The sequence below is a fragment of the Papio anubis genome, chromosome 1, assembly GCF_008728515.1.
Source record: "Papio anubis isolate 15944 chromosome 1, Panubis1.0, whole genome shotgun sequence".
Taxonomy (NCBI): Eukaryota; Metazoa; Chordata; class Mammalia; order Primates; family Cercopithecidae; genus Papio; species Papio anubis.
This window is the reverse complement of record NC_044976.1, coordinates 120,435,058-120,447,583: the sequence shown is the minus strand read 5'-3', so window position 1 is coordinate 120,447,583 and position 12,526 is coordinate 120,435,058. Positions and strand designations below refer to the sequence as shown.

The window sequence follows — 12,526 nt, the reverse complement described above, 5'->3', positions numbered from 1 at the left end:
ATAAAGGCCACTGTTTGGCTCATAACAACATCATGATGTTGATCTACAACAAATGTTTATGTAAAGAATGCTTTGTCTAATAATTTTGCGTGAAAATTCCATCATCCTTGGGAAGTAGGTTTTATTGTCCTGGAGAACAGAATCAAGACCGGTGTGTGAAAGTTATAGTTGGGGTGTGAGGCTGGTGATAGCTTTTGTTTTAGTTTAGAAAAGCATTTTCTAACAGTTAAAACTATCCACTAATAAAGTAGACATTATAGCAGAGTAATGAGGTCCCTGTCAGACCTTGTATTCAAGTGGAGACTATGTGATTTATGTCAGAGATGTAATAGAAGGATTCTTGCATGGGGGCAGGTATTTGGATTAAGTAATTGCTAAAGGCCCTTTCAGTTGGAAGATGTTGATGCCAGGTGAGAGCTGTCTTTACACCATTCAGTTAACAAATAGTTGAAAACCTCCTCTGTTTTATTTGAAAGGTTGAAAGCCACTGGTTTTCTTCTTCTCCCCCTCCCCCTTCCCCTTCCCCCTTCTCCTCCTCCTCCCCTTCCCCTCCCCCTCCCCTTCCCCTTCCTCCTTCTCCTCCTCCTCGTCCTTCTCCCTGAGACTGAGCCAAAAACTGTGTTTGGTTTGGTTTGTTTGTTTGTTTGTTTGTTTTGAAACAGGGTCTCACTCTGTCACCCAGGCTGAAGAGTAGGGGCACAATTGTTACACACTATATAGCCTTGACCTCCCAGGCTCAAGCAATCCTCCCACCTCAGCCACTCGAGTAGTTGGGACTACAGGCACACACGACCATGCTTAGCTAGTTTAAAAAAGGTTTTTAGAGACAGGGTCCCACTATGTTGTCCAGGCTGGTCTCAAACTCCTGGGCTCAAGTGATCCTCCTGCCTCAGCCTCTCAAAGTGCTGGGATTATAGGCATGAGCCACTGTGCCCAGCCCGAAGGTTTTTTTTTTTGAGACAAAGTCTTGCTCTGTTGCCCAGGCTGGAGTGCAGTGGTGCTATCTCAGCTCACTGCATCTCCGCCTTCCTGGTTCAAATGATCCTTCTGCCTCAGCCTCCCTAATAGCTGGGACTAGCCACCACGCCCAGCAAATTTTTGTATTTTTAGTAAAGATAGGGTTTCACCATGTTGGCCAGGCTAGTCTCAAACTCCTGATCTCAGGTGATCCACCCTCCTTGGCTTCCCAAAGTGCTGGAATTACAGGCATGAGCCACCGTGCCTGGCCCAAACACTGTGTTTTAATCATTGGTTTGATATCTCCATTTGGAATTTGAAAAGCTTAAGCAAGGTATTAGTGGTGATGTAACAAAAGCTGTTGATCTCACCTGTTGGGTGGGTTTAGGTCAGGGTCCATAGCATGCACCTGGAGACATCAAATGTAAGAATGTGCTGTTAAGAAGTTTGGCTTAGTGCTTCAAATTTTTGCTAAAGAGCAAGGCATTTTAGATAATATTGAGCCTCTAAATTACTTTGTTAAAATATGTTTTTTTAAAGAATAGCCTGTGTGCTATGTTGACATGTGAGGTCTATGATGCCGTAACACTGGTTTTGATTCACTTCTCTCACTCAGAAGACTGGCTGTGAAATTGCCTACATGCCTATGGCTTAGTCAAGTCTTCCTTTTTGCTGAGCACCTGTTTGTGATTACTATTTTGTGTACTTATTGTATATTTCTCACATTCTTTCAGAAAGTTATTAAAATGGCTTTATAGTTGCATTGCTTTTTTTAAAGAGAGAAGATTGAAATTTATTTTGCAGCTATACACTTGGTTTTGGATTATTCATGTGTATAAATTATTTATTATTTATTTTTTATTTTTTTTTTGGGGACGGAGTCTGGCTCTGTCATCCCGGCTGGAGTGCAGTGGCCGGATCTCAGCTCACTGCAAGCTCCGCCTCCTGGGTTTACGCCATTCTCCTGCCTCAGCCTCCCGAGTAGCTGGGACTACAGGCGCCCGCCACCTCGCCCGGCTAGTTTTTTGCATTTTTTAGTAGAGACGGGGTTTCACCGTGTTAGCCAGGATGGTCTCGATCTCCTGACCTCGTGATCCGCCCATCTCAGCCTCCCAAAGTGCTGGGATTACAGGCTTGAGCCACCGCGCCCGGCCGTGTATAAATTATTTGAGCTGGTACCACTTCCTGTGACCTAAGGCTGTGGCTAAAATGGGTTTGGAGAAGAAATTCTTGCCTATATTGGGGGATGGGAGGAGGATTTATTCATCTATTGATTCTGAATTTAATTCCTAATTCCTGAAGGTAGGGACTGATTTACTTTATAACTTGACATTTTGAATTTGAGGTATCTTAGACCAAAAGTTCTTTATGTATTAGTAATTCTTTCTGATAATTATGATATTGAAACTCAGGTAAATTTAAAATTGACAATATCTAGAATAATAGATAGTCAAAGATCATAGATCATGAGGCTGTAGTGAACTGAAGAAGTTTATTTTTTAAACCTTGAAAGTATCTTAGGAGTCATCTAATCCAAGTCTAGATTATAGAAGAGACAACTGAAACCCTGTAAGTAATCTGACCAAAGTCACCTAGTTAATACATATAGGTGTATGTAGGTAAACTCATATAGTGTGAGGGTGGTAAGAGTAGTGACAGCATGGTTGATGTCCCTTTAGAAAGGAGAGTTTTTAAAACTTAGAAATAGAAGGGTGATAAGAAGTGCCCTAGAATTTCTGATCTGCTAAGCTTCAAATTGGTTGGTTTGTTGGTAGCTGATGTGGAAGTTGGCTTAGTCATTGAATCATTTATTCTTCAGACATTTGACTACCTACTATATTATAGATGCTACACTAGATCTTGGAGTTACAAAAATGAAGAAATCGTGTCCCTGCACTCACGGATCTCTTGTACTATTGGAACAGGACAAGAGAGAATAATTTCTATTTTGCCATCTCTCTCTAAAAAAAAAAAAAAAATCCAGTGTTAGCAAGTTCGTGACCTACTGGTTTTATAACCCACAAATCTTGTTTGTTTATTTGCCTTGTCACTTATTGCCTTCAACAATTATACTTTGACCTTTCCCAAAAGGCAGGGGATTGGTGGGTATGGTAGGGAAAGTGTACCTGGCGACTTAATGAATGAGTCTTCTATAGAAAACTGTAAACTTGGCAGAATTTGGTCAGAGATTGTTCTTCACTCTTACTACTTCCCTCTGACTTTTAACCTCAGAGGAATGTTGGATTGGTGCCAGCTGTCAGGTCAGGGACATAATTTCTGCCAAAGTCTGAAAGAAGAGATCTTTTTCAGTTGAACTTATTTGGCAGTCATTTGTCCTGCGTGGAGAAAGACGTGTTTGGAGTAGATGTGTTTCCTGGGTTCATGAGGTTAATGGACAGAGATTGACTCTTGTTATGAACCTTTCAGGTCCCCACTCTGCTTTGCGGAGTAACTTATATTTAATTTAATTTAATTTTTTGAGATGGAGAGTCACTCTTTTGAGCAGGCTGAAGTGGTGTGATCTCGGCTCAATGCAACGTCCGCCCCACGCGGGTTCAAGTGATTCTGTTGCCTCAGCCTCCCGAGTAGCTGGGATTACAGGTGCCTGCCACCATACCTGGCTAATTTTTGTAATTTTAGTAGAGACGGGGTTTCCCCATGTTGGCCAGGCTGATCTCAACCTCCTGACCTCAGGTGATACACCTGCCTCAGCCTCCCAAAGTGCTGAGATTAAAGGCGTGAGCCATTGCACCTGGCCTAATATTGTATTTTGAGTAGTTTTAGCTATCAGTTTACTCCTCTGCTAGCATCAAAACACTAGTCAACTCTGAAATTATCCAGTGTATAGTAATTGTTCATTCACTCAACAAATATTTATTGAGGGCCAGTGTGCCTAGCACTGTGCCAAGTGATACATGCAGGGGATATATTAGTGAAGGAGACATACAAGTTTCCTGCTTTCAAGAAACTTTTATATTAGAGGAGATGGCTAGACAGCAACTAATTAAAATAATTTGAGAGTATTCAAGTGCCAGGAAGGAAATAAACAAAGCTACCATGTTAGAGACTATTGCAGGTGGGGAGTTCTTCAGGATAGTAGCCTGTTGCTTCCTTCTTTAGTTTGGATAAGCAAACTCATGGTAGAAAAGCAGTACTCAGGAAAAGTACAGGAAAAGCATTTTTCAGAGTGGTATTACAGGTTACTGGTTAATGTAGATGTTGAGATATTAATGTTAATGAAGAGTTAGGAAATAAAATGTTACTCTTCATAATTTTAAAGTGCTGTATTTTAAAATTCAACTGAAATGAATGAGCTAGGATAGTTTCCCCATTTGGTTAGGAAGGTACTGACATGGGGCTGTGATTATCCTGTTCCAGTGTAATTTGAGCCTTATATATTTATTTATTCCTCAGGTGGATGCCTGAATTTTGATCTATGTTCTACCTACATCCAGCTGGCTGAAAGTACTTGATGATCACATGACCCTGGACATGGATGCTGTTCTGTCGGATTTTGTCCGTTCCACAGGAGCAGAGCCAGGGCTAGCGCGAGATCTCCTAGAAGGTGAGGAGTTGTAGGGGAGAATGAGAAAAGAGAAAGTAAAATGTAGTATTTATCATTAGGATGATTTGGAACATTTAAGGTGATCAGGAAGATACTTTGTGTATGGTAGGCCCTACAGTTAATTCTAATGATACACTTTGTGTGTAACCCATCATAATTTGAAATTTTAAAATCCCTTTTTCACCTTGAACTTCCTGGGGTAGTTTTTTCCACTGTCAGTTTATGCTCAGGCAGTGCAAGTGAAATTTTATATTAGTTCATTACAAACATAATTTTATTTTATTTTCATTTATTTATTTATTTTTGAGACAGAGTCTCGCTCTATTGCCCAGGCTGGAGAGCACTGGCACGATCTTGGCTCACTGCAATCTGTGCCTCCCAGGTTTAATCAATTCTCCTGCCTCAGACTCCTGAGTAACTGGGATTACAGGTGCCTGCCACCACACGCAGCTAATTTTTGTATTTTTTAGTAGAGTTGAGGTTTCACCTGTTGGCCGGACTGGTCTTGAACTCCTTACCGCAGGTAATCTGCCTGCCTTGGCCTCCCAAAGTGCTGGGATTACAGGCATGAGTCACTGTGCCCAGCCTAAAAACATAATTTTAGATCTTTAAGACTTCCTCTTTATATATAAGTGTCTTTAGGGTTTTCATGATGGGATCATCCATGGTTTTGTTCTTTCCTTACATAACATACATTACAGGTAATTCTATGTTGAGTAGATCAATTTAATGTTTTCATTTTGCTGCTTTTGTTTACTTATATCTTTATATACATAAGTTTGAATGTTCTAGATTTTTAAATTATTATTATTATTGAGACGGAGTTTCGCTGTTGTTGCCCGGGCTAGAGTGTGGTAGTGCAATCTTGGGTCACTGCAACCTCCTCCTTCCCGGGTTCATGCAATTCTCCTGTCTCAGCCTCTGGAGTAGCTGGGGTTACAGACATGTACCACCACACCCAGCTAATTTTGTATTTTTAGTAGAGATGGGTTTTCTCCATTTTGGTCGGGCTGGTCTCGAACTCCTGACCTCAGGTGATCCACCTGCCTCGGCCTCCCAAAGTGCTGGGATTTCAGGCATGAGCCACCGTGCCCAGCTGAATATTCTAGATTTTAAGGTCCTGAAGGGTTAGAATCATGTCCCTAGGATTCTTTGTTTACAGTCACAAATAATAGATGGCAATATGAAAATATGTAATGACACAAACAGGCAGGCCTATGGGGAAGGGGCAAGTTCTTAGCATACATAGGTAATATTTTAAATTGCCAGCCCTTAACAAGGTGTGACAATTAGACATTTGCTTGGCTACCTGTGAGGAGAGCATGAGTTTGGAAACAGAAGATCAGGGTTTAAATTCCAGTTTAGTAATTCAGTATAGCTTTGCCTTTAATTTGCATTTTCTTTTTTTTTTCTTTTTGAGACGGAGTCTCGCTCTGTCACCCAGGCTGGAGTGCAGTGGCGCGATGTCGGCTCACCACAACCTCCACCTCCCAGATTCAAGCGTTTCTCGTGCCTCAGCCTCCCGAGTAGCTGGTGGGACTACAGGTGCCCAGCTAATTTGTTTATTTTTAGTAGAGATGGGGTTTCACCATGCTGGCCAGGCTGGTTTCAAACTTCTGACCTCGTGATCCGCCCACCTCAGCCTCCCAAAGTGCTAGGATTACAGGCATGAGCCACCGTGCCCAGCCTAATTTGCATATTTAGTTTCATCTCCTACTACTTTTCCCTATACTTCTATGCAGCCAGGCCTGACTTGTCACCTCTCGGTGATCATGTTAGGTTACTTCCTCAGTTTGCAGCATTTCTTTCCTCTATTATTCTCCTTGTCCTTCAAGATTCAGCTCAAATGTTTCCTCTTTCATAAAATCCTCAACGTTTCTGCATTCCTCTTATAACGTGTTGAACACTTATGAGTGTTCAATATGTGCAAAGTACTTGAGATATGTTATTTTATTCTCACAACCACTGTACAATAAAGTTTTATTATCCTGGAGTTATAATTTTAAAACCTGAGGCTCAGTGAAGTTAAGTAGGATTTGAACCTAGGCAATCTGGTTTCAGAGTGTGGCTGTAAACAATTATGTTATAAATCATTGCTAGCATGCTCACATGTGTGCGCGTGCGTGCGTGTGCACACATACACACACATGCTGTGAAAGAAATGTCGAGGGTTCTGTGAGAGTGAAGAAAGAACCCTAACTTAGATCTAGAGTGCAGGAAGGCCTTTTCTGAGGAGTGATTTTTTAAGCTGAGCCCTGAAGGACAAGTAGGAGCAGCAAGACAAAGGGATATAGAAGAGAGTGTTTATGCAGAATAAACAGCTTATGCAAGGGCCCGAAGGTGCAAGAGAGTTTGGCACATTGGAGAAACCATTAATAATGAGGTAGTAAGAATGGTGCAAGAGTGGTAGGAAGCTGGTGAGATAGGTAGGAAGCAGAAAATAGGGGCTCTAGCCAGGTACGGTGGCATTCACTATAATCCCAGCTACCTGGGAGGCTGAAGTGGGAGGATCGCTTAAGTCCAGGAGTTTGAGACCAGCCTGGGCAGCATAGCAAGACCTCGTCTCTTTAAAAAAAAAAAAGAAAGAAAAGAAAGGAAGAAAGAGAGAGGCTGGGCACAGTGGCTCATGCCTGTAATCTTAACACTTTGGGAGGCTGAGGCAGGCAGATCACCTGAGGTCAGGAGTTTGAGACCAGCCTGGCCAACATGGTGAAACCCCATCTCTACTAAAAATACAAAAATTAGCTGGGTGTGGTGGCGGGTGCCTGTAGTCCCAGCTGCTCGGGAGGCTGAGGCAGGAGAATCTCTTGAACCTGGGAGGCACAGGCTGCAGTGAGCCGAGATTCTGCCACTACACTCCAGCCCGGGTGACAGAGTGAGACTCTGTCTCAACAACAACAACAAAAAGTTATTAAGAAAAAAAAAAGAAAGAAAAGAAAAAAAGAGAGTGCAGGGCCTTTGTAGGCTATGATGTGAGGAGTTTAAATTTTATTCTAAGTTCACTAGGAAACTGGTGAAGGATTTTAATCAGGGGAGTGACATGACTGGATTTGAGTTTTTAACAGTGTACTTGTAGAGAACACTCTGGCCAGAGAATAAATGATTAAAACAGTTAGGAATATTGCCTTAGTTCAGGTGACAGATGATGATGATGTAGACTAAGGTGGTAGCAATAGATAGAAGTGGGTGGAATTAAGATAATTTAGAAGGAAAAATACAAAAAACTTAGCTCAGCATGGTGGCACACGCCTGTAATCCCAGCTACTCAGGAGGCTGAAGTGTTAGAATTGCTTGAACGCAGTAGGGCGGAGGTTGCAGTGAGCCGAGATTGCACCACTGCACTCCAGCCTGGGTGACAGGACGAGACTCTGGAGTTCCAGACCAGCCTGGCCAAGATAGTGAAACCCTGTCTGTACTAAAAAAATACAAAAATTAGCCGGGCATGGTGGTGCACACCTGTAATCCCAGCTACTTGGGAGGCTGAGGCAGAGAATGGCTTGAACCCGGGAGGTGGAGGTTGCAGTGAGCTGAGATCATGCCACTGCACTCCAGCCTGGGCAACAGAATGAGACTCCATCTCAAAAATGAAAAAGAAAAAAAAAAAGAAAAAAGTTTAGAAGGGGCATAAAAGGACCACATCCTCATTTTCTTTCTGTTGCTTGTTTTTTCTTTTAAAACTGAGGCCGGGTGCAGTGGCTCATGCCTGTAATCCCAGCACTTTGGGAGGCGGAGGCAGGTGGATCACCTGAGGTCAGGAGTTTGAGACCATCCTGGCTAACACGGTGAAACCCCGTCTCTACTAAAAAATACAAAAAACTAGCTGGGCGAGGTGGCGGGCATCTGTAGTCCCAGCTACTCGGGAGGCTGAGGCAGGAGAATGGTGTAAACCCGGGAGGCAGAGCTTGCAATGAGCTGAGATCCGGCCACTGCACTCCAGCCTGGGCGACAGAGCAAGACTCCGTCTCAGAAAAAAAACAAAACACCAAAAATTAGCCGGGAGTGGTGGCACGCACCTGTTAATCGCAGTTACTTGAGAGGCTGAGGCAGGAGAATTGCTTGAATCCAGGAGGAGGAGGTTCCAGTGAGCCAAGAGTGTGCCACTGCACCCCAGCCTGGGTATCAGAGCAAGACTCCATCTCAATAACAACAACAAGTTAACTGATTGTATTTCAATAGGACTGTTCGGTTTTTGTTTTGTTTTGTATGAGATGGGGTCTCACTCTGTCATCCGGGCAGAAGTGTAGTTGTGTGATCTTAGCTCACTGCAACCTCTGCCTCCTGGGCTCAAGTGAGCCTCCCATCTCAGCCTCCTGAGTAGCTAGGCCTACGAACACACACCACCACACCTGGCTAATAGGACTGTTCAATACTGATAATAGAAAAGAAGAGAAAGAAATCAAAAGTAAACTATCATATTATAAAGAACAAATTAGAGAGGAAAGAGATTAGGAGGAGAGAGATCAGATAGAGAATTCCTTCCTAAAAGACCAAAGACCAAGTAAAGATTATGAGGACCTCAAATGGGGCAGTGGCAATAAAAATGGATAATAAGAAATGGATTTGAGAGATGTTTTAGGGGTACAAACAACTATGAAGATTGACTTGGTGGTGAGGGAAGAGGAAGAGTGTGATCTGAGGAAACCTGAGGAGCTGAAAATGACTGAAGTTTCAGGGCCTGGAGGGATTGTGATTTAAGGAATGTAGGAAGAGGAGACGCAGCAAGTTTTAGGAAGGAAAATGATGGATACTCAATTTGGCCATGTGGATTGTTAGGAAGACCTGATTTTAATGAGATTTGCAGACAGTTGGAAGTATAGATCTGATGCTCAAGGCAGATGTCACTCATTCATGCATTGATTCAGGAGAAGAGTTCTCCATTAATTCAACAAATATTTATTGAGTAACTACTGTGTGCCGGGTACTGTTCTGGATGCTCCAACAAAACAAAACAAACAAAAATACCTGCCTTCACGTTCTAGCAGGAGAGAGGGTCAATAAACAACAAATGTGATAACTAAGTAAATTATAAAGTATATTATAAACTGTTAAGTGCTATGGAGAAGAGTAAAGGGAATGATGAAGTGGGTTTTGATTTTTAAGTCAGGGTAGGCCTTACTAACAATGTGATATTTAAGCAAATACCTAAAGCTAATGAGGAGTTGTCTATGTGGATATATTGGGGAAAGAACCTTCTAGGTAGAGGGAATAGTCAGTGGAAAGGCCCTAGAGTGGGAGTGGACTTAGCATGTTCTAGGAACAGCAAGGTCAGTGATGACTGGAACAGAGTGAGCAAAGGGAGTCAGAACAATTGGCTAATGTAATGATTTAGAAGTAAAATCATCAGTCATGATTTAGATGTAAAATTGTAAGTAAAACCAAGCACTATTCTAAGTGCTTTCAGCTCATTTAATCTTGATAACAACTCTATGAGGTTGGTTCTGTTACTATCATCTGCATTTTCACGGATAAGTACATTGAAGCACAGAGAAGAGGCCAGATAAGTAGGCCAGGACATATAAAGCCTTGAGTATCAGGCCAAAGAGCCTGAGTTTTATTCTGTAGGCAGTGGTAAACCATTAAAAATCTCGATTATGGAACTAAAATCATCACAACTGTGCTTTAGAAAGATTAATCTCATGGGATTCTTTGGAATAGATTGGAGGTAGGACAGTAGGTGATAGGAATTGAATGAAGGTGGTGGTAGATGGAATAGAAGAGAAAGAAGTGTGAGCAATTATACAATGCATATTTGTTGAATAATTTAGCTGGAGAAAGCATCAGAAAAATGCATTATGACATCTTATCTTTCAGGGTCTTTTTTTTTTTTTTTTTTTGAGACGGAGTCTCGCTCTGTCGCCCAGGCTGGAGTGCAGTGGCCGAATCTCAGCTCACTGCAAGCTCCGCCTCCCGAGTTTACGCCATTCTCCTGCCTCAACCTCCCGAGTAGCTGGGACTACAGGCGCCCGCCACCTCACCCGGCTAGTTTTTTGTATTTTTTAGTAGAGACTGGGTTTCACCGTGTTAGCCAGGATGGTCTCGATCTGCTGACCTCGTGATCCGCCCGTCTTGGCCTCCCAAAGTGCTGGGATTACAGGCTTGAGCCACCGCGCCCGGCCTCAGGGTCATTTCTTTAGTAGAATGGTGATTCTTAAATTTGGGGGAAATACTGTTGCCTTTGATAAGCTGATGACAGCTATGAACTCTTTCACTAGAAAATGCACAAGCCCATGATCTTATATGCAGGTTTGGTGGTTTAGGGCACACTAGAGTACATGTAGACTAAGAACCTCTTTGGATCTCAGAATTAGGAGACCTGGGCTTGCGTCCTGCTGGGTCTGGTGTGAACTAGCTGTGACTTTGGGCAAATAATTTACTTCTCTAGACTTTATCTGTAAAAGGAAGTTTTAATTTTAGGTTACTAGATCTTTAAGGGCTCTTTTAGTTCAGAGGGACAAAGTTTCTATTTTCATGGCACTTACTTAGGAAATAGACAACAAATAAGTAAGTAAAGACATTTGGTAAGTTAGATTGAAGTGTTATAAAGAAAATTAAAGCAGGGTAAGGAAAAAAAGAATGATTATGTGCATGCGTATTTGCATGCTGGTTTTGTTAGGATAGTTAGTGTGATCTTTGTGTCTCTATACTATGGGTGCACAATTTGCTTTTTGCTTTGTCTCCTGACAGGAAAGAATTGGGACGTAAGTGCCGCCCTCAGTGATTTTGAACAGCTACGTCAAGTCCATGCTGGGAACCTACCCCCATCCTTTAGTGAGGGGATTGGTGGCTCCAGGACCCCTGAAAAAGGATTTTCTGACAGAGAGCCTTCTCGCCCTCCCCGACCCATCCTCCAACGGCAGGATGACATCGTTCAAGGTACTGGGGTGACTGGGGAATGTTTCCGTATATGGAGTAGGAAGGGAGGGGATTGTTAAATGGAGTCATAAAGTCTAGTGATTCATTGGAGGTGATTCCATTTCTTCCCCTTCTCCCAGCTGAACCCAGATTGAGGGGGCCTCAGTCTGCCCAGGTGCTGCAGTCCCTCACTGCATCTCTGCATCTTTAGTGTTATCTTGTATAAAAGCCTTCCTCAGATACTGTGAAAGAAATAGAGGAAGGAGAATAACAATCTCCTTGTTGATATAAAGTTCACATAAAGGTAGAATTGAAAGAACCACTACCTCTTTGGGGGGTAATTTGTTAATATTTGCCAGTATCTATCAAAATTAAAATGCATACGTACTCTGACTTAGCAATTTGATATCTAGCAATTTATCATATATGTGTATGTGCACATATGTATCCTTTAAATAAATACATAAGGTCGGGTGTGGTGGCTCATGCCTGTAATCCCAGCACTTTGGGAGGCCGAGGTGGACGGATCACCTGAGATCAGGAGTTCAAGACCAGTCTGGCCAACATGGTAAAACCCCATCTCTATTAAAAATACAAACATTAGCTAGGCTTGGTGGTACATGTCTGTAATCCCAGCTAGTTGGGAGGTTGAGGCAGGAGAATTGCTTGAACTTGGGAGGCAGAGGTTGCAGTGAACTGAGATTACACCACTGCACTCCAGCCTGGGTGACAGAGCTAGACTGTCTCAAAAAAGTAAATAAATAAATGAATAAAAATTTAAAAAAAGAAATACATAAATGCAGCATATAAGGTTACTCACAGCAGCATTATTTTACAATAATTACATCTTGAAACTTTTTTTTTTTCCTTGAGGCAATCCATCTGACTTGGCCCCCCAAAATGCTGGGATTATAGGTGTGAGCCACTGTGCCTATCCCTGAAAACATTTAATGTCCATTAGTAAAGGAGTGGTTAAGTAAATTGTAATCATCCATATTGTGGAATACTCTGCAGTCATTAGAAAGAATTAGGTAGAACTTGGTGTACTGTTTTGGAAAAATTTCTAAAATCTATTCAGAAAGGGGCTGGGCATGGTGGCTCACACCTGTAATCCCTGCACTTTGCGAGGCCAAAGCTGGTGGATCACCTGAG

General features: G+C 42.4%; 1 protein-coding gene across 4 annotated transcripts in view; it reads left to right on the top strand.

Annotated features, from left to right (window-relative positions):
* OTUD7B (OTU deubiquitinase 7B) overlaps nucleotides 1–12,526 on the top strand; it is a 72,908-nt gene that overhangs the window by 30,987 nt on the left and 29,395 nt on the right. For all 4 annotated transcript variants that reach the window (XM_003892559.4, XM_009180251.3, XM_017946730.3 and 1 more), the window contains exons 2-3: nucleotides 4,372–4,522; nucleotides 11,207–11,395. In XM_003892559.4, the coding sequence (XP_003892608.2) occupies nucleotides 4,438–4,522; nucleotides 11,207–11,395 (274 nt within the window). In that variant the 5' untranslated portion in view covers nucleotides 4,372–4,437. The remainder of the gene's footprint in view (nucleotides 1–4,371; nucleotides 4,523–11,206; nucleotides 11,396–12,526) is intronic.